The sequence below is a fragment of the Peromyscus maniculatus genome, chromosome 11 (genome assembly GCF_049852395.1).
Source record: "Peromyscus maniculatus bairdii isolate BWxNUB_F1_BW_parent chromosome 11, HU_Pman_BW_mat_3.1, whole genome shotgun sequence".
Lineage (NCBI taxonomy): Eukaryota > Metazoa > Chordata > Mammalia > Rodentia > Cricetidae > Peromyscus > Peromyscus maniculatus.
This window is the reverse complement of record NC_134862.1, coordinates 40,978,088-41,000,397: the sequence shown is the minus strand read 5'-3', so window position 1 is coordinate 41,000,397 and position 22,310 is coordinate 40,978,088. Positions and strand designations below refer to the sequence as shown.

General features: G+C 40.2%; 1 protein-coding gene across 28 annotated transcripts in view; it reads left to right on the top strand.

Annotated features, from left to right (window-relative positions):
• The window catches only part of Srgap2 (SLIT-ROBO Rho GTPase activating protein 2), a 220,056-nt gene that overhangs the window by 105,408 nt on the left and 92,338 nt on the right, over positions 1–22,310 (top strand). For all 28 annotated transcript variants that reach the window (XR_013043236.1, XR_013043233.1, XR_013043235.1 and 25 more), the window contains one exon: positions 8,483–8,645. Coding sequence is in view for 11 of the 28 variants with exons in the window: in XM_042258095.2 (XP_042114029.1) it covers positions 8,483–8,645 (163 nt within the window). In the remaining 17 variants the exon portion in view is untranslated. The remainder of the gene's footprint in view (positions 1–8,482; positions 8,646–22,310) is intronic.

Here is a 22,310-nt window from a genome sequence, read left to right as displayed (position 1 = left end):
TTCTGTTGCAAGGTCACTTAGAGGAACTGCTTGCTCTTCTAGGAACTTAGGAGCCTGGCTGTTGAAATTTCAGTTCACAGACTTGCTTGGAAATGGTCGATAGTAGGATTCTAATCCTGATTGAGAATCTTCCATTTTAGAATGACCCTAGTAATCTACAGTGGCTCCTGGGTCTTACTGTGCTGTGACAATTCTCTTTTTAAAATGTCTGTGATGGTTCTTGTACAGCAGAAAACATTTGAACTGAAGCCACAGAACAGAGAATGAAGGAACTGAAAGGTCCTTTTACAGAGTGGCCGGGTATGGCCCAACCCTCCAGTAGGTGCCCAGAGCCAGTCCCAAATTAGAATGGGTGGGATTCAGAACTGTTTTCTCTTCCCTTGCCTTTCATGTATAACCACATGCAGTGTGTCAACATGTTTTCTGGCGCCGCTAGTCACCAGCAGCCTTGCTCCCTCTGGGTTCATGGACCCTTGGTATTCCTGTTATGTGTTGTCTTAGAATAGCTCTGTGCTCTGGGGAGCCAAGCATTGTCCAGTAACTCTTTCAGTACTAGGTCTTTGTAGACACTAGGTTTGATTGAAATGTAGCAACCACCACAATGAAATAAGAAAATGGCCTCCAGTCAAGAGACCTGGACCCTTGTCTTGTTCCACCACTATTTGGGTGACCTCAAGATCCCTGAGTATCATTTTCCTCCCATGGAAAATGATAGGTTTGGTTTAGACTCTCCACCATCTTGAAAGTCTCTTCTACTCCTGAAATTGCATGATTCTATTTTTTGTACCCTCTGGCTTTTCTCTTTACACTTTAAACTTTTCCCCTTTCAAGTCTGGGCAAGGTTGGGTGAAACCCATTTACTGAGCTTGGAATTTCCCTAGAACCAGATGATAAGTTAATGGTAGCAAAACATATTCCTATTTGGTGCGCTGACATAGTCTAAATGTGGCAAACATAATTGATTGTAATATTTAGGAGACCCGAGAAGTTTGGGGTGTCTGTGTCTTTTGGAAAATTACAACTTTCCTGGAGCCATTTTGTAAGTGCAAATTCATTGAGTGGGCTGTCAAGTAATAATAACAGTTGTTAAAGTAATAAGTGATGGTGACACTGAATCATGGCTAGAGAACGCTTCCTGTGAGTAAAGCTTTCATATGGACACCACTTTGATTGGATGATAGCAGGAGTCAGATGAGCTGGGCATTGGGTCTGTTGTTTTCATTTATATTTTTAAACAGGAAAAGAAAATGTGAAGCCCACAGTAAATTTTTACTTACTTAAGATTACTTGGCTATCAAGTGACAGAGCTGAATCCAGGTCTTAAGGTGCTTTATACAAAGTACTTCCTTGCTGGGATAGAGTCATTAGTCATCCAAATTCCGTAAGGAACTAAACTCAAAATCTGACCTACTAACCTGGAAACTGACTAGGGCATTCTTACGCTACCCAGCTCTTTAAAAAGTTTCACCAGTAAAGTATTAGCCTGGCTACTAATAGGCCTGGGGTTGGAGCACACAAGCCAGTGGGAACACACATTTGATCACTCAGCCACTCCGCAGAGAATAAACATGAGATATAACACATAGAAGTGGTAATTATACATGAAGCTGCTCTGAGGACGGTATGACTTTGTTCCATTCATCTTTGGTTTCAAACTGTTTCCCTCATTGTTATCATGAGCCATATAAAGGGACTCCTTGTCCCAAGAACATGCATTTAGAAAAGGGAGGTACCCTTATGGATGCCCTTTCTTACCAATGGGTTCTTAGTACTTGGCATACTTAACTCCTTCTGGCTGGAAATCAGTAACTTACTGGCTGTAGATCAAATTTCTGTACTGGTGCCTGGTGCCTGAGAGATGGCTGCTCCTAAAGGGAGCAGCATTTAGTGCTTTGAAATAAGTGTGTGGATTTCAGAATGATGCCATTCTATTTTGGCACACATAGATATTTATTTCTCTAGCATGAATGACCAGGAGTGAGCCAGGCAGTGTGCCTCAACCGTCTTCCAAGGTTTTATTTATTTTAAAAATCTGCTAACACATCTGTGGTTTTCTCTATATAGTTGTCATTACTTACGGGGTTCTGGTGACATCTTAATTAGAGAAGGAAAAACTGAAGGTATAATTGTATAATTGTTCACAGACCTTCTTATAGAACATGAGGATCCAACTGAAAATTAAATAGCAATGATTATAAACCTTTTCAGCTGAAGAGCCATATGGTTTTGTGTTCTCTGGTCATTGCTCATATCTTTGCCGTGTCTTTCTCTTGCTGTGTTTTAATTCTGTTGACCATTTATTCTTCAGGCCTTTTGATGTGATCACTATGTTTTTTGAGTTAGGGTTTTATTGTATAGTTCTAGCTAGCCTGCAACTTCAGCAATCTTCCTGCCTCTACCTCCCAAATCCAGGGATTATAGGCATAAACTATGCCTAGTATTGATCACTGATTGTTTTGGTATGACTTGAGAGGGGTCTGTTAATGTTCAAATGATAGAAGTTGAGTTCATAGTTTATGTTCTCCAGTATTAGATCATAGCTACAGTATACAGGGAGAGGAGTAAAGAAGGGAAGGCTCCAGGTCTGCAGAAGTCATGAAGAAGGAAGGCTGTGGATAGATGGGCCTTCTAATGTAGTCAAATGAGGGTTTCTCAATGGGCTCTTCTGTATCTGTTTACACACAAGCAGCAAGACCATTCCAAACGAGATGAGGGTTTCACCCATGAGGACAGTTTAGGAGAAAAAAAAGCCATGTTTTAGATCTAAGCAGTCCACAGACATGGATTGATGTAAGAAACAAGAATGATGAACCTTTTAGCCCTAGTTCACAGAACAGGGTTTGGCACATTGTTAACTACTCATTTTTCGTTGAGTGAATGAATGAAAAAGACATCAGGAACTCAGAAGGAAGCAGAAATAAGATGTCAGAAACCTAGGCAAGAACTTGGGGTGGCAGAGATTTGGGTTTGGGGTAGACCCCCATGTTTGTTCTCAGGGTACTCACTGAACTGTCTTGAATGATGGGAAGAGCCTCCACCTGTCTGCTCTCCCCTGAGATCAGGGTGCTGTGGGGTGATTGAAGGGAAGGCAGAGTTTCCAATACAATGGACTGATGGTGGGATCTCCAGCTAGAGTCTGTATTGGTTCATACTTGGGGCCGTCCTTAGTTCTGTGTCCTAACCCAAAAGAACTATGGTCTCATACTCTCAGAAAGTGCTTGCTAAACATTTAGCAGATGTCTAACACATTGGTCCAGTTGTCTACTTCAAAGTAGATTCCTAGTTTGGAAGGAAGGAAAAGAAGGCATGCCTCTCTCTCAAGGTTGTAACTAAGCTCCATGGGACTGCTCCAGAGCTACAAGAATCTCATTCCCTATAGCTCTTTCCCCAAACCTGATTAGAGGGGACAGTGGGACTGTTTTGAGTAAGGCATATAGATAGTATAGGCATATTGAATCCTTTCTAATCATCTGTCTAGGCAAGTATGTGGCCCTAACTTGAACATTTGAAAGCTTGTTTCTTCACACGTAGTGTATGTTGGTTTTGCTTTTGGTACTTTTCTGTTCCTGTCTCTGAGCTCTCCTACTCTGATCTCATTGTTGGCAAAGCTGAAGCCACAGCTGTGATAAATCCAGAGAAATGTGCCCACCCCCTGTCTGCCCGCCTATCTTTGAAAGGTACCTCCAGGCTGCCACTGTAGTACTGTGTCACACAACCGGCAGCCACCATTACAGGCAGAATCTCTTTAAGTCAGTCTCTGCCTTGGTGGTTTAATTTTAAATTCTCCCCTCCTTTTAACACCTTCCCTAGCAAATCCAATCCATCCTCTGCCTTATCTGGGTCAGCAAGGGTCTGATTTTATGCATGGCACTGTCAGACCACAAATCCGCTGCAGCTTTTCCTCTATCGAGCTTGCCTGTTTCTGTCAGCATCAGCAAAATGCATAATAAAGAAAATAAGCCAGAAAGGCTAATAACACTCATCTGAATAAAATAATCTCTTTGACTGCTTCAGTTCATTTCATTTTAATCAAGGTGCCAAGAGGGAATTTAGGTTTGCATTTTTTATTTATTTTATTTCTTTGCATTCAGCTTTTCTCATCACTACTTTGCTGTCAAACCATCATTAAATGAGCTCTTTTGTCATGCACATACCTGTTTTTTTTTTAAATCTCTCATTGGAGACTTAATAATATATACTGAATGATGAATTTAACTCATTCAGAGTTTAGTCTGTCATTTCAGAACTGTTATCTAAGAGTGAAAAATTATATTCTTAGATGCGTTGATAATTGCCAGCTTTTTAGAAATTGGCAGGTCTGAGAGGGATTCTGCTATGGGGCTTTGGAAGTTGCTGGTGCTTCTGGGATTCTGGGCTCCCTTTGAATTCTTTGTCAACCTCAGCACACAGCGCCCACTGAGGAACACAGGACTATTGTTCTACCTTGTCTCTTTGGGAAAGTAGGGTGGAATATTGAAGTCTGCTTCTCTTTTGGTATCTGTCTCTTGTCTTCCCAGAGATATACAGCTGCTTGGTTAATTGCCTGCCACCGTCTTATCCCAACTGTGATTTGCTAAGGGTTATGCACTTTTAGCAGGCTGCATTCTTGGCTGTGGCCCAGTGCCTGTTGAGGAACATGTTGGAAATGGATGAAAGCTAAATCCTCATTTGTTTGGAAATGGAAATAATAATATTTCTCACATTTGCATAGTGTTTTGTGTTGCTGAAGTTTTCTTGCATCCATCATCTTGGCTAATCTACAGCAGCCTTGAGAAAGGGCAAATAATGGACTGTGGACCCAGAAGGAAACCTCCGTACAGCAATGCAGAAGCTCAAGCCATCCACTAACACCAAGCTTGTGCTCTGCAGAGCCATGAATATAGATGTTGCTAATTAATTGCCATTCCAGACTGTAGGAGCTTCTGGGAACTTCACGGTGATCTATTGAAGATCTTTCAGGAGCTGGATGGGGCACTGTCCATTTTGTAGATGAGCTGGTAGAAAATTGATGGGACAAGTGTTGATTTTGTATGTGAGCTTATTGAAACAACCAGAGGAAATATGAGGGGGTGGTAATGTATAATGTAGAGATTTTATGATTATGGAGCTTCTTTTTCCTTGGCCATCTTAGAAATCCTTCTAGTCATCTGTTGTTAAGTGTTTGAGCATCCATAGATGTACTCTCTATTGAGGGAGAAAAACTGGGCTCGTGTCTTCAAATTAATGTTCATGATTCAGTTGCATGGGTTTTATCTGGTCCAGGGCAGGGTAGTGATAATCCCTTCTGTAGGTGCACACTGGCTTATGACTTTCTGGTTTCCTTTCTTTTGACTGGTCCTCTCTTCTGCAGCGCAGTGTGGTACTTTCTTGATCTTCCTGAAATTTTTAAGTAAGAAAAATACTTTTGAATATTTTGTCTACTTTTTAGAGATTAGTGTTTAAGGAGGTTCACAGCTGTGTTCAGTACATTCCTAAGGGATACAGACCCTTTTCTTTAAGTGTCCTGGCATTGTACAACCTGAGACTGGGGGTGAGGTGAGGGATGAAGGACAGGGAAAGCAGAGATATTGTACTAACAAATGCTAGATGGGAAAGATATAAAGACAAATTTTAATCTCCTGACCAAGTGAAGTTCCCTCAGTTTCATCAACTCCAAACCAAAGAAACCTGCAAAACTACTAGAGCAAGAAGCCATCTTCACAGAGCCTTGGTACACCTCTATGAAAAAAGATGTCGTCGACTTGATTATTTCCCAACCTGAAGTGTGTTGCAGCTTTGTTCTTGTTGGCTGGGAAAATTGCCTGCATAGTATACTAATGTGTCCTTCTTCCTGCATTCTTTTCACCTTTCTCGCGCCAACATTGCCTTAAAAGAAATAAAGCATCTGTTTTTGCATGTGTGTGTGTGTTTGTGTGTGTGTGTGTGTGTGTGTGTGTGTGTGTGTGTGTGTGTGTGTGTGTGTTTGTGTTCGTATGTGAATATACTTTTAAAGTATGGAGTTTTAGAGTTTATTAGAATCAATCCTTATGAACAATGAGGCTGTGTTTATTAACTAAAAATATTGATACTAGAATTATGAATAAGAGTTGTACTTTTGTATAGTTTCATCATCACATTATTTCTGGTTTGGGTTTAGGTTCTTCACTATTAAGAAAATTCTGCAGGATGGGGATATAGCTCCACAGTAGAGTACTTGCCTAGTTTTCAATACAATGGTTCAACCCACAGAAGCTCTTGCCACCTCTCAAAAATAAATTCTAATTCACAGATGAGTAACTATACTCCTGGTATAATTTTAAATTGATTTAGATGTTTATGAAAGAATAATATTTCCTCTTCTAACACTGAAGGATCCAGGTGTTGAACCCAGGTTATCAGGTTTATATGGCAAGTGCTTTTACCTGCTAAGCCATCTTACCAGCCCATTTAAAATAGTACTTTTTAGGGGAATGGAGATAATGGTTTAGTGGTTAAGGGCATTGGATACTCTTCCAGAGGACCTGGGTTCAATTCCCAACACCCACATGGCAGTTTAAAACTGTCTGTAACTCCAATTCTAGGGAATCCAACACTCTCACATAGACATACATGCAGGAGATCATATGTCATTGAATACATGTGCTTAAATCTGTCACCCTTTTGATTTAGGGTTGTTTTCTATTTACCACCCCCCATTCTAACCATTTTAAAGGGAATAGATTAATTATATGTATCTTTCCCCCTTAGCTAGTACATTTTAAAATTTCCACAGAAGTCTTTTTAATTCCCTAGAAAGGTGATGGTTATAATATAGTGCAGTGGTTAGTACTTAACACTAGCAATTTTGTCTTGAAGAAATATGATGGGAGGAGGTAGGGGACAGGCTTAGAAGAGTTTCAGTTTAGACTCAAAAGTGTTCACTGGTTTGAAACAGCTCCTTAGATTTGGTTAGATAAGTGTTTGATTTGCTAGTTTAGAGTGTTGTGAAGCCCAGTGAGGTATAGTGACTTCGTTAATAGCTGTGACTGCAGAATTGAAAACCTTCTGCATTGAGCTCTGAGCTCCACAGATCACAGTTGGCCGCCTCCTGCTCTGAATGGAGACAGTGCTACTTGCTGTTTCTGTGCTGAGAGTCTGACTGGAGGGAAGCAGGAGAAAAGGAGTGGATTTACAGGTTTGATTCCTTCCTGTGGTCAAGAGCACCGTCAGCAGTTACAGGCATTGGCACTTTTTAGTTGTGTCGCTTAGACAAAAACTTGAACACTTCTTTTTCCTTTGGCTCTCCTCAACTTTCCAATCTCCTCTTGACCAGTTGTGGGGTTTAAACAGCAATGTAAAGGGTCCAGCCAAGGCAAGCACATAGTATACCTTGATAAATGGCACCATAAACAAATCCTGCTTCCCTTTTCTCTACTTAAAGAAACCCAACTTCAAAGTGTATGGCTAGCTATCTGTTCAAATTAGTATGCAAACTGAGCCGGTAATTGATATGCTTTGGGAATCACATTGTTTTCATTTAAATAAAGGTTTAGAATTTTATGGCAGTACCAAAGTATGAATGAATGTTAGGAATATATATATATTCAAATAAGGTTGTTTTCTTAATTATATGGGACTTAAGATAATGGTTCAGTCAATGCTGTCAAAAACAAAACAAAACAAACAAACAAAAAAACCCCAAAAACCTCTTTATATGTGTTACATGGAACTAGAGAGTCTTCTGTGAATTTTTCATGGCAGATATCTTCAATGTTGTTTTTATGGAATCCTACTGTGGGTAAACTTGTAGAAGTTTTAGTTTGTAGTGTTCTAGAGATTTTGTCTCTAATAAGATCATTTTTTAAAATTTATTTTTAATTATGTGTATGTGTACATGTATGTATTTATATACATGAGTACAGGTGCCCATGGATGTGAGAAGAGGGATCAGATCCCCTGGAGCCAGATTTAAGAGTGGTTGTGAACTATATAATGTGGGTGCTGGGAACTGAACCCAGGTCCTCTGCAAGAGTAGCCAGTCTCTTAAGCACTAAGCCATCTCTCCAGCCCTTCTGATAGATAAGCTCTTTAACTTTGTCTCTGATGCTAAGGATAAGCCAGATGACTAAGCTCTAAGCTGTGGACTATGGAGAGACAGTCTGATGTATCCTAGTCAGACAATACAGAACGGCTGCTCTCCGAGTTCCTCTTGCTTTTTGGTGGTGTGAGAGAGTGACAATTCCTGTAAGCTTCAGTCTTCTAACCATTCAAATGAATTGGCCTATAGCCCTGAAGGCTCACTCCCACAGTGACCCTCTTCCTCCAGCTAAGCCCAACCTCCCCCAAAATACATGTGCCTGGGTAGGGAGCATTTCACATTCAAACCGTAGCAGTAGGCTTTAGGGAAAGTATCTTTGTTTCTGCTTCTGATTGATTACTGTGATTTTTGTGACATGAACTGTAATCATGGTTGCTGGCCCAGCCTGCTTACTAATATTATTTTTTTTCTTCCATTTCTCTGCAGGAAGGACCAGAATGTTCTCTCTCCAGTAAACTGCTGGAACCTCCTCTTAAACCAGGTGAAGCGGGAGAGCAGGGATCATACCACCCTGAGTGACATCTACCTGAATAATATAATTCCTCGATTTGTTCAAGTCAGTGAGGACTCAGGAAGACTCTTTAAAAAGGTATATGGATAGATGGTCCTAGTCACAAAGGTTCTTGGCTGGAGCAGTGGCATGACTTTGTAATAAGAGAAAGGATATTTTCTTTCACTTAACAGGTTTTCCATTGACCATTCTATACCTCATAGTCTTAAAGGAAAAGAATGTTTGAAGTGGCAGACTTTTTAACCTTCTAAGCTCAGTTGATAATCCTGGGAAGACACAGCCGTGGACCAGCACCATTATCCATCAGCTTTATATACTGATACTGCTCTGGCCGCTTCCTTTGTGCTTTGCGAAACTCTGGGACTTAGGGCTCTTTAGTGTTGTGCCATGCTTTCCTCATGTACTTCACTTACCAATTCCTATATGTTTATATTTTGAATTCAGTTTTCTTTCCAAGTTCTGTCTTAGCCAGGTGGACTCAAGGATTTGGATATTCCCAGCATGGACACCTTACTGATTTCTGAAACTTAGTTGTTACCTCAATTTATTGCATATAAATTGAGCAATTTGACCAAAGAAAAACTGAAAATAATTGTCATAATCTTAAGATACTTTTGTCAAATACCCCTGTTCCTGTTAGTGCTGGTACCTACCTCTTGGGAACGCAGGAACCCCCTTTCTTAAGCTCTTGGTAGAGTCATTCTTTCATGAGGCTTGGTTATAAAAAATGGTAGCAGAGATCCTGACTACTGAACACAGGAGTAGTCTTCATCAGTGTTCTATTCCTGTGAAAAGACACTGTGACCACAGCAACTTTTATAAAAGCAAGTGTTTCACTGGAGCTTGCTTACAGTGTCAGAGGTTTAGTCCATTTTCATCTGTGAGCACGGTGCCACGCAGGCAGACATGGTGCTGGAGAAGGCGCTGAGAGTCCTACATCTGAATTCACAGACAGCAGGGAAAGAAAGAGACTGGGCCTGGCTTGGTCTTTTAAAATCCCAAAGCCCACCCCCCCACCCCACCCCCACCGCCCCGGTGGCACACTTCTTCCGACAAGGCACATCTACTCCAACAAGATCACACTTCCTAATCCCACTCAAATAGTGCTGCTCCCTAGTGATCAAGCATTCCAATCTGTGAGCTAATGGGGGCCATTCTTATCCAAACCATCACATATACCATGTCTGACATTCCCCAGAAAATTTCCAGAAAGTGAATGTCACAGGTAGAGATATATACAGCTATTTATTCACTAGTTTCTAGATGACAACATCCAGTATTAAGATTAGAAGCTAAGTGAGAAAAATTTAATAGTCAGAATTGTCATTGATGTAGTTAGAGCTCTTAATCAATTTCCTAGTTCTTAACATTGGAAAATGTTTCAGATTTGATTAGACTTGGAATTAGTGCAGGATTTCTTCCATTTTTACTGGCCCGAACAAAGGACTGAATACTGTTCTATGTACTTAACTGCATCTGTGAAGGGGCGTTCTCTGAGTTAGAGGCGGGGTATTGAGGGTACAACATCTGAAAAAGAGGGAAAGATAACTCCTCTCAATGCTCACTGACGGTCTGTTGTGACCCTGCTGTTGAGGGCACTTTCTTCCATCTCTCTGGTTTCTAGCATCTGCTCTAGTTTACTTATTGCTAATCTGAGTTTTTCTGTAACACACAGTAATACGTGTTTGTATGACTGAAATCACTTTTTTAAATGGATTCTCGGCTGTGATCTCTTTCGCTTTTTGTGACCTTGACACCTGCTTAGACTATCTTAGGCAGCCCTGCAAAACTGGTAGTTTCTGCCCCCATTCTCTCTGTTCATTTGAGAACAGTGCTTCCATGAGAGGTGTTTACCTAACTCAATTTCAGGCAGTCTATCGGCTTCCTTTTCTTCTAGCCTTAAAGTATATTAGTTCCTTGTCTAATAAAACAGTATGACCAAAGGCACCTTATAAAAAGAAGGGCTTATTGGACGGATGTCTCTAGAGCACTAGGAGTCCATCAAGGTGGAGCAGCATGACACTAGACATCGGGGTAGTGGCAGGAGCAGGAAGCTGAGAGCTCACGTCTCTAATGCAAGTGTGAAGCAGAGAGTGAACCGGAGTGGAGTGAGGGTTCGCTCTCAAAGCACACCCCCAGTGACTGGTTCCCTCAGCAAGGCTGCAGCAACTAAACATCCCCAATAGCACCAACAGCTGGGCACCAAGTACTCAAATGTCCAAGTCTATGGGGACATTTTTCATTACATCACCACAGAGAGGAATAAGCTGAGAGAGATTTGTAGCCTCTCCATATCTCAGAGAAGTCTGTGGTAGCAATAGCCAGATATCAAAACCATTAGTGTCCTGGGCTTCTCAAATACCCATCTACATTTCACCAGAGACCTGGAGCATGCCACCACTAGAAGGAAAAATCCATCTGTTAATGGCTTTACTAACCAAGACCTCAGGATTGACCTCTATAAGCTGTATTCTTACACTGATGATGTAAGGAAGAATTTACTTCTCAAGATTGTTTATGATACTTCATAGAACAGTGGTTCTTCCTGATGCTGGGACCCTTTAATACAGTTCCTCATGCTGTGGTGACCCCAACCATAAAATTATTTTCATTGCTACTTCATAACTGTAATTTTGCTACTGTTATGAATCATAATGTAAATATCTGTATTTCCTGATGGTCTTAGGCGACCCCTGTGAAAGGATCATTCAATCCTGAGGTTGAGAACCACTGTCAGAATAAAAACAAACATATAATAAGTTTGTAGCTCAGTATATTTTCATAAACAGAATAGACCTATGTAACCAGTTCCCTGGTCAGGAATCAGAACATTTCAGTATTCCAAAAGCCCCATCTTCCTTTCCCAATTTCTGAAGCCCTAGGAGTAGCTACAGCCCTGATTTCTAACAGCAAACTTTGGTTGTGCATGGATTCATAGTTTGTATGAATAGAATCACACAGTATTACAGACTTGGGCCTAGTCTCTCAGTATTGTCTTTAAATATATTACAGTATTGTATAAATACAGTTCCTAAGACTGTTTCTTGGTTGTTGTAACTTGGTTTCAATATTAAAGATATAAATAGGAGTGTTGAATGGCCCATGTTTACTATTCTAAAAGGTGAGTAATCTCTTTTCCCCTTGGGGCCCCAATGAATACAAAGAACCCTCTACCAAGTTGGCCAATAGATAAGAAAAGATTCATTTTGTTTGAATTGGGTAAGAGCCTTTCTGCTTTCTAGTTCTAGGCAAAAACACATTCTTCAAATCATAGTTTCCCACCGTCTTATTTAGAGTCTATTGAACCTGAAGAATTAGTACTCTACTGATAAAGATATAGAAACCAGATACGAGACGAAAGAAATGTGTCTGGGCACCCTTTCTGTCTTATGTAGCTTTGTGCTACAGAGCAGGAGGTCTTATCCAAGGGACCTTTCTCATGTTGGAGCTGCTATTAACTTAGAGAAACTGAGCTCAAGACCTGAACTTCACTATGTGCTTCAGTTCCCTAAAGTTAGAAAACCCCACAAAAACCAGTTTGGGTTATAGATCCCCATGGTACCTTCGGTCCTACACAAGAGATTTCTTCTGGTTGTTGGGTAACTTCTGTTAAATTTTGAAAGGTAAATTGTAGACCCAGAGATAAAGACAAGCACAAGTGAAGTGTGAGTATAGAGAGAGCTGACTTACACAGTAGAACGTCCACCTCTGCTGAAGAATGATGCAGCATTTCAGAGGCTCCTCCAGTGACCAGCCACCAAGAGAGCAAACTGGAACTGTGGCACAGATAGTATCTTTTGTTTAACTAGTAAATTTGTATCTAGTAGCAAAAACAAAATCCCTTTTTCAGAGACCTGGGCTTCAGAAAAGGTACTTTTATTTCTGATTTTATTGTGGGTTCTTGTGTTTTATGTTACTCTATGAAATTTAGTGACAAAGGTTATGATAAGAAAAGTCAGCTTTTTAAATCCATATGTACCGAGTATTAGGCTAAACATTTTCATATACATTATCACCTTTAATCCTTACAATATATTTGTAGTTACTATTATCATCTCTTTTATAAAAGAGGAAACTAAGGCCAAAAGACATTAAGAAAAAAATGCAGCAAGGCTGGAATTTTAGTCCTGTCATCTGGGTCCAGAAGCTGGTGTTTTCATCTACATGCTCTCTTGGGAAGCTGGGGCTATGGTGTGCAAGGAAGAGGCCTTACTCATTGCCATTGAATCTAGAAAGTCACGTAGGGAGTAGGACTAACATTGTTTTTTCACACAAACCTCCCAAACGCATTAACTCTATTGTTCCTCTTACCTGATATGGGAAAGCAGCTCAGAGTTGTGAAATAGGCAGCATGTTTTTCTCCCCAGGTGTAGAATATCTAGCAAGCAAGCAAGCAAGACTCATTAAATGTGAGGTATGGCCAAGAATCTGGCTCATAGCTAATGCAACTCGTTTGGGGTGGTCAGTTAGGCTACACAATTGGCCCGTCTATGTTGCTGAACCCTCTTAAGGGATACGCCCTGCTGGCCCTCTGGTTTGTGGTTATACCTACCGGGACATACTATATATTTTTCATGAAGCCGTGTTGGAGATTCCTTTAAGCTAAATATAACATCTGGAAAGGAGCCTCCTGTCCACAGCTAAGAAACAGACCCACTTTGTCTAGGATTCTAGGGAAACGAGTCCATTTGGTGCTCCTGACATCTCGTCCATTTAATGAAAGCTCAGTCTGTCTGACCCCTGTTGGAAGCAGAGTTTGGATAAATATTATTACTGCCACCTTCGTTTATTTAATGTGGTGGCTTCAAAAATGGTGACTCTCACCCCCACATGGAAGAGGAATAATTTTTCCCATTTTATCAGTTAAACTGCAGTAAATGTGGGATACTGTTTCCCACAGATGGGAGGACAATCCTGTTGGCTTCCTCCTTGGATTCACCTTGTGGATGACACTGAAAGCTCCTCTGACCCTGCTTTTGTCGCTCATTTGTTCTAGCCCTTGACAGACACGCGTGGAAGCTGTCAGTTCAGACAGTCCAACGGCTCTTGAGTGTACCCTTGTTTTTCCAGTTAACTATATTCCTGATTTACTTTTAGTGCTCTAATTTTCTCTGGCAGAAACTCAGGTTAAATTAAGAAAGCTAGGTCACATTCCCTACAGACCAGTAGTTCTCAACTTTGCCTGTGCATAAAAGTTGCTTGGGGGAATTTTAAGAAAATCTTTGTGACCTTGAATAGACAAAGATATCTTAGAATATTAAAAAGCATGATGTATAAGGGAAAAAAATGGTAAGTCAGATTTCATCAAGTCATGGACTTTTTGAAAAGATATTTTAAAGAAAATGAGAAGCCACAGACTGGAAGAAAATATTGCTGTGCTATAACACAGTAGCTGAGTTTATTCAGAATAGAGGTTTATTTGTAGAAAGTTATGGAGATGAAATTCCCAGGGGATTCCTCTAGCAGGGCCTCCTTCCTTTTTTTTTCTTTTCTCCTCTTTCTTTCCTTTCTCTCTCTCTCTCTCTCTCTCTCTCTCTCTCTCTCTCTCTCTCTCTCTCTCTCTCTCTTCCTTTGTTTTGTTGTTGTTGTTGTTTGAGACAGGGTTTCTCTGTGTAACAATCCTGGCTGTCCTGGTTCTCATTTTGTAGGCCAAACTGGCCTTGAACTCACAGAGATCCGCCTGCCTCTGCCTCCCCAGTGCTGGGATTAAAGGTGTGTGCTACCACCACCAGCAAGGGCCTCCTCCTTAGAGTGTTATAACATGGTGAAAGCATGACATTAGTAATGGAGCAGAAAGAGAAAAAGAAAGGTTGATTGATTTTCATCCTTTTATCAGAAACTTAATCCTGAAATAACTAACCCACTTCCATGATAAAGACATTGATCCATTAGCCTAATCACCTCTTATCATTACTACATTGAAGATTAAGCACATGAAATTTAAGGGGCATATTTAAATCATAGCAACATACATCTGAAGAAGACTCATATCAGAATGGAGAATAAAAACACTTAAACTCAATAATAAGAAGACATGCTACCTAAAAATTTTCAAATAGGCAAGACATCTTAGTAAGCAATTTTCTAATAAAGATAAATAAATGACCAATCAGAATATGAAAAGATGTTCAGTGTCATCCATCATCAAGGATATACACATTAGAGTAATTAGGACATATGCTATCAATTCCCTAAAATGCTTAAAATGAAAACACTTGACAAAATCAACTGTTGTTGAGGATGTGTAGACATCTTGTGATGCTTGTAAGAGTGTGAAATAATGATAATCACTTTGGAAAATAGTTTTATAGCTTCTCAAATATTATATACTCACCATCTTGATGTGGCAGTTCCAGATATTTCTAATCATTTACTCAAGAGAAATAAAGGCATATGTTTACATCAATCCTGTAACTGGATATTCATAACAGCTTCTGATATGATTAAGTTAGGGATTTTATGATGAGGAATGTATGCTTGACTCCAGGTGGACTCTAAATGTAATCAGAAATGTCCTTTTGAGAGGGAGATTACAGTTAGGAGAGAAGGCCATGTGATAAAGAGTCCCAGAGAGAAAATGCTATACCACTGTTTGGAATGTGGGAGGAGGTCATGAGGCAGGGCTGATGCTAGAAAATGCAAAGACACAGATTCCTGCTGAGAGCCATAAAAGCAAAAGTAACTTGCTGGCACGGTACTCTAGTTACAAGAGAAATACTATGACTGACCATTGGCACCAACTAGCTTGGCTCAATTTTCACTTGCTCTGATAAATAAAACACCATGACCAAAAGTAACTTGGAGGCATGGGAAGGGAAGTGAGGACAGGAACCTGGCCACAGGAACTGATGCAGAGGCCATGGAGGAGTGCTGTTTACTTACTGGTTTTTGCTCCTCATAGCTTGCTCAGCCTTCTTTCCTTCGCAATCCAGAACCACTCACAGTGAGCTAGACCTTTCCATATTAAAAAAAATCAATCAAGACCCTGGTGCTGGCGTGTGCCTTTAATCCTAGCATTCAGAAGACAGACAGGCAGATCTCTGAGTTCCAGGACAACCAGGGCTTCTACACAGATAAACCCTGTCTCAAGGGGAGGGAAAAAAAAGAATCAAGAAAATACCCACAAAGGCTTCTCTACAGGCCAGTCTGGTAGGGATGTTTTCTCTTGATGTCCCCCCTTCTCAGATGACCCTAGCTTGTGTCAAGTTGACATAAAGTTAGCTAGCCTACCAAAGAAATAGGGTTGGTAGTAAAAGAGATTTAAAATTAAAAGCAGTACATGTTGCCCTTTAGATGGTAATCTAATTTTCTATGTATGCTGAGAGAAGATAATTATAAGAGGTATAGTCTATAGTGTTATTATCATGAATAATAATAGGAGAACTGATCCATATTTGTATATGCATTGATCAGTGTCTCTAGCAGGTGTAACTGGCCTTCTCTATCTATATTTTTAACTGCAGACTAAAAATATTTGGGAAAAGTGAGCATGTGTATTGTACATGTATAAGTTTTTTTTTTTCTTGTCATTATTTTCCTAAATCATGTAACAACTACTTACATAGCGTTACATTGTGTCAGGTAATATAAATCCTTTGGGAATTGGTTACAGTATAAAGGAGTTATAAATGTGGGTAGGTTGTGTACAAATACTATGCTACTTTGTAAGAGTCTTGAGCATCATTGGATTTTGTTATCCTCTGGGGTTCAATAAACTAGTGCCCTGAAGACACTAAGGTATGACTGCACTATTGATTGAATGAATGGGAAAAGAATAGTTTCTAAAGGTTATGGCCCTGTATTCTGCCTCTCTGAGAACGGGTTTAACATGGAGATGTCTTTGGAAGATTGGGTGAGTGATTTAATCCTCCTGTCCATCCCCTCCATCACCTGCCCTCCACTGAATACAGTATTTGTTAGTGACTGAATTTCTTCCTCATTAGAGCATGGTCACTAAGAGCATTTTATGATTCCAGTTGTAGTTCATCTTCTTGGTAGCAAACACGCATGCACGCACGCACGCACGCACGCACGCACGCACGCACGCACGCACGCACACCAAACAAAAAAACAAGATTTGTTGTGGTTACTTGAACTTTATTCTCTTGTTTCCGATGAAGAGATTGTCTTTGGAGAAACAAATAGAATGTAAAGCTGAAATTATTTGAGTAGGGAATGGAAGGCTGTTGGCTACTTCAAAGACATGTCTGCTGATAAAGGGGTCAGGTTTGCCACCAAACCAGACACACAGGAAGCTTGAAGCCAGTGCTATTCATGGTGTTTTTAGCTTTGTTTTCTGTGATGCTGAACAGCATCTGTGTGCTGTCCCTAGAGGTATTTCTCTGGGTGGTTCAGGATTATTTTAGACTTAAGTAGCTGAAGTCTTTTGCTTATGTTTGCCTTTTTGATATTTTAATTCTTTGGTATCTAGCTGCTCTTTCTGAAGGAGCTCACAGGGCTAGATATGAAATTTTTAAGGTAAATCAATTTTCAGAAACTAAAAGAATAAGTGAATTTGAAGAAGCACACTAAAGTGCAGGGTGTGGATACCACAAAACAAGTGTCTAAGTACAGCCTTGTCAGTCACCCTGACACTAAATATGGTAGTGATGCCTGTAACCAACAGTAAGCTAGGCAAGAGAAACTAGCTTGGATCCAGTTCAGTAGATGATTTGCCCCTAGGATCATTCAGGGCATTTCATCTCCCTTAGAACTCCACAAACTTCTGTAAAATGTGATGTGTAGTCCCACTAACTACTTTTCATTCAACGGCAGTCTGAATACCACTCAGTGTAGAAAATGGTATTTGCTATAATCCTTTTGTCTTCTCGTGGAAGTATTAACTACTTAAGATATATACATTAAAAAGCAGACAGCCCAGGGAAGTTTTACAGACACCTCTTTTGCCCCTTCTGGTCATTAACTCCTGAAGGCCTGCCTGGCTTCTGACAAAACCAAGGCATTTGCCTCTCTCCATTTGTGTGAAGGAAGTCTTCCAGCACTGTTCTTTCAACAATTTCAATGCTCCTTCTTTCCTCCCCTCCCCTCCCCTCCCCTCCCCTCCCCTCCCCTCCTCCCAATCAAAGTTGATTACTTTGAAGTTGTGGGGAGTTGGTTTTCTGTTTTCCTGTGGTGGATATATTTTGCTTTTATTCTTAGTCCTGGACATAGTCTGTATATTGAATGCATGGACTTTTTTGCGTTTCCATAGCAAGCCCACGACGTTTATCAAGGCCCTCTAACTTGACAGGTTTTCAGCTCCACATTCTGTCTCTGTACCTCCCCTACCATGGGCAGTCCCGGAGATGGACAGCATTCCCAGTTTGCTTGTAGCTGAGCAGCTGCTGAGACTGGGGCTTCCAGGTTTCTCTGTTTTGCTATTGATGGCATTGGGGGAGGTTCTACTTTGGAACTAGTATTAATAATATTGCTATGGATATTATATTGCCATTTTTCTTCCTAATGTGTAGCTAAGAAATTACAATTCTCATTGATAAATACTCTCGTAAGACCAGGGAGAAGTGACATTGAAATCTGAACCCCCATGCCATTTCTTCTACAGCACACTGCCACCCTAAGTTTCAGAACTCGCAGTCAGTAACTTTAAAACCGGACTCTTGCACCTGATCACAAGCCAGGCTCTCAGCCAACGAATTCAGACCAGAGCCCGCTGCTTGCTCTCTCCTCTCATTCCTTTAATTTCTCTACTCTTTCTCCCTTTTCCTCTTCCTTTTTTGTATCCTTTTCTGTCTTACAGTATGTGTACATTATAGGAAATCAGGGAAAATCTTAGTCTAATGCTGTTCTTTTTCAGTGACATTAATTTATAGCAGCTGTCCTGTAAAATTGACTGTTGCTTGGCTTCTGTCTTTATGTTGGAAGTTGGTTCTAAAAACCTAAATGAAGTTTTATATTACTATTACTATAATAATAATAATAATAATTATTATTATTATTATTATTATTATTATTATTATAGTGAGAGGGGACACTGAGAATGAGAGGGAGGAAGGAAGGAGGGAAGGAGGGAAGGAGGGAGGCAGGCGAGAGGAACTGAGTTTGTGAGTGTCAGTCTGAAGCCCAGGCTGGCCTGGAACTTGAGATCCTCCTGCCTTGACCTCACAACTGCTTTGATTATAGGCTTGTGCCATCATGCCTAGCTTATTTAAAATGTATAATGTTTGTTATATCAGTTACTTCATGTTGAATCACAGTAGGAAATACCTAGTTAACCCACTGGTATTGATAATTTGACACTCCATAAGCATGCATAATCTAAACCCTCAACTTTGCAGTAACATTTTTTTCTCACATGAAATAAAAGGTATTTAAAAGATGATATATATGTGTGTGTGTGTGTGTGTGTATATATGTATGTATGTATATATATATATATATTGCAGGAATGTTGGGTGATAGTTCAGCCATTTATCAAGTAGTTTAAATATCAACTGATAATTATTCATGTTATCATTTACCATCTCTGTGCCTCTTATATTCTGAGAAAAGGAGAGGGTTATTAATATCGGGCACCACCAAGCAAACAGACACTGGTTTGTAAAATTGTACTGATGGTATGCAAACCAACTTGGTACCAGTATTTTTTATTACAAGGTTCACAGCAGTAATGAAGATAATAATAATTATAACTAATACTAAATGAGTGCTAGCCATGTCCAGGGACATTGCTGAGTGTTTACGGGCAGCCCATTTCATCAACACAACAGGCCTTTGAAGTGAGGACGGCCTTTGTCATCTTTGTTCATAAATGAGCATAGGCAGAGGGTTAGGCAGTTCCTTCAAGGTTATACATCTGGCTGACAGGCGAACTGTGATTCAAGCTTAAGCAGACAGCATCCTCTGAGTCATTTCTTCACACCATCATGCTCTGCAGCCTTGTGTGCATGGAGGTAGCAGTTCTTGTGCGAAGAATCATGGCTTGTGGGTCCTGGAGTCCTACATTTGGTGCTGCTATCAGGCCGCCTTTCCATTGTGCTGCTTCTTGCTCAGTTTGTCCAGAGAGAGGCAGCACTCTTGATTTCAGCTCCCTTCTTCAGAACTAGCTTCTTTTGATTCTCCAATTTATCTTTGTCAGGAGTAATCCTTTGAAATTCTACCAGCATGTCTGAGCATGATTTTTTTATTTTTAAATGAAAACAGAACTTAAAATTTTCCTTCTTCTGAAACAGAATCTTCAGTTTTCCATTTTTATATCTTCTTTGGTAATGACATCTTTCTGACCCCTGAGTTTTTCCTGCCAGACCTTTCTTTGATCTCCTCTACCTCCCTTCTTCCCCTCAGACAGGGTCTCAATGTATCATCCAAGATAGGCCTTGAACTTGCTGTGTAGTCCAAGTGACCTCATGAGTCCCATGCCTCTGCCTCCTAGATGCTAGGATTTCAGGGATGTGCTACTGCTTTATTTTTTCTCTCCCCCCCCCCCCCCCCCCCCCCGTGCTCTACAAATTTTTTATACAACCAGCTTTCTTCAACATGTATCCAGAATTAAACATCCAGATATTGATTTATTTTAATTATCTGCACTGAAATTCCAGCTTTGGAAGACCATACCATAGGAACCTACAAGCTTGCTTTTTCATGGTTTCTGAACCCTTAGTTAGCCAGGCAGTAACTGTTAAATCCCAGGAAGAAGAATAGTGATATTTTCTGGGTTTGTTTTTAATTTCGTTTTGAAATAGATAAACCAGCCATGCAGCTTAGCGGCATTTTCCTTGTAGGTTTGTTTTATTTTCTGTTGTATAAGTAGTACATGCAGCTGGATTCATACCTGTAATCTCAGCACTCAGGAGGCTGAGTATAGGAGGGTTGCCCCAAGTTCAGGGCTAGTGTAGGCGACGTAGTGAGTTGAGGCCAGACTGAGCTACATGATAAGACACTGAGAGGAAACAGCAATGCACAGGAAGTAATAATTACTTGGAATCATTATGAACAATTTGATATATTTTCTTTCATTTTTTCCTATGTATTTTGTAGAAAATGAGGATTATATGCTGTCTATATTGTTGTGTGCAAGAAATATGCAAGAAAATTTTGCACATTTTCTCATTTAACATCTTTAGTAAACATCTTTTTTTTATATCATTTCAACCTTTAAAAAACATCACTTTTTATAACTGTGTAGCATTCTGTTTCCCTTGGTGTCCTCATATGTTCTTCTGGTTCTTATATCTCTGTTGCCTTGACTCTGTTGGACCATGTTCTTAAATATGCAGAATATGATATCTTAAATATTATATCTTTAGGGAGTGACTTGTTTTTAAGGTTATTGGGTAGCCTACAGTTTCATTTAGTATTGCCCTACTTCTATTTAATTGGAAACAAAAAGAATAATTTTTTTAACCTTCTTTTTTTTCTTCTTTATTTGTTGTTTTCTTTGATCTTAGCCGAGAATGGCCTCAAAGCTTTGCCTGAGCCCGGGCCCTGGCTAGCTCAGCATAGTTGTCACCATGCTGGGTATCAGTTTCTCATTAAACTGAAGAAAATCACTCATATCTTTATTTGTTCTTTCTAGAATGTCACAGGAGTCAGTAAAAAACCTGGGAGGAAATTGTTATGGCCAAATGGTATCTGGGTGTGTTCCTGGAGACTGATGTACAATGTGTACCTTCCCCAGCTGGAGTGGGCTTTGCATCTCTACGTTAATCTTCTTTAACAGTATTGTTATCACGTATGTTAGAAAGGAAATAAAGTAGACAAACTAAGCAATCTAACATGGAGCTTTAATCATCTCTTCTCCAAAGTAGAATAAGGCAGTCCTTGCACCCATGCTATCATCCCATCCGTTCCCGTCATGCCTCTTCCCATGACCTCATTTCCCGTCTGATAGCTGTCTGAAGGGCGGAGAGCAGAAGGATGCATTCTCTGTTTTGTTACTCTCTGATTAGTGGTGTTTCTAGGCCTTAGCGTTCTCAAGGCAAGAAAAATCACATGGCCTACCTGACTCTTCTTTTGGGAACGTCTTAAAGCAAACAAGTAAATATTTTTTAAATGCTTTATTTAAATCCAGAAGCATAATTAAGCACAACTTGTTCATTCTGTCCAGTTTCATGGTATTGTGTGATTGTCTGCAGTTGCTCAGGCTTCAGATTGACACTATAAAAATGCTGCAGAGGTTAAGGTCTTCACTTCTTGGCTGCATAGATAGGTCCTGGACTTCTGATAGTTACTGAAGATAGCAGCTTCTTGAATGGTAATTTATAATTTGTTGTCTATAGGAACTAGGAAAGTGAACAGATTGATGAAAGGTGAGTCAGGTAAGATCCATTAGAGGGAAATTCTGAGCTTTTCATTCCTTTAATTACCCACTTCCAGGACTCTCAATTATCCATCTACTTCTTAGCTGATGGGAGTATCTTTTGAATGTTACCATAGTATCTGATTTCAACTTCCTGTCCTGATTTGTTGTTGTCTGTAATAGAAACACCATCCAGAGCCTGATCTGACAGCACCAAGGCTGTCTTTTGGCAATCAGTGGGGAATACGTGGAGAGCGCTTGGGGTATGAGTGTGGAGAGCTTTGTGGGGAGTCTGGGGGATTTGAAGTATACATGGTCAAGGAGAAACACTGGACACGCTAGGTAGAACAGATGAAAACTTGAAAACCATATTTTCTAGTCATATTGGTGTCACTCTTCCACTTAGTTTAGAATGGAAGAAACTATTGGGGATCCTGTTACAGTAACTCAGCGAGTTAATGGAAACTGAAACAATGAGATCTACTAAG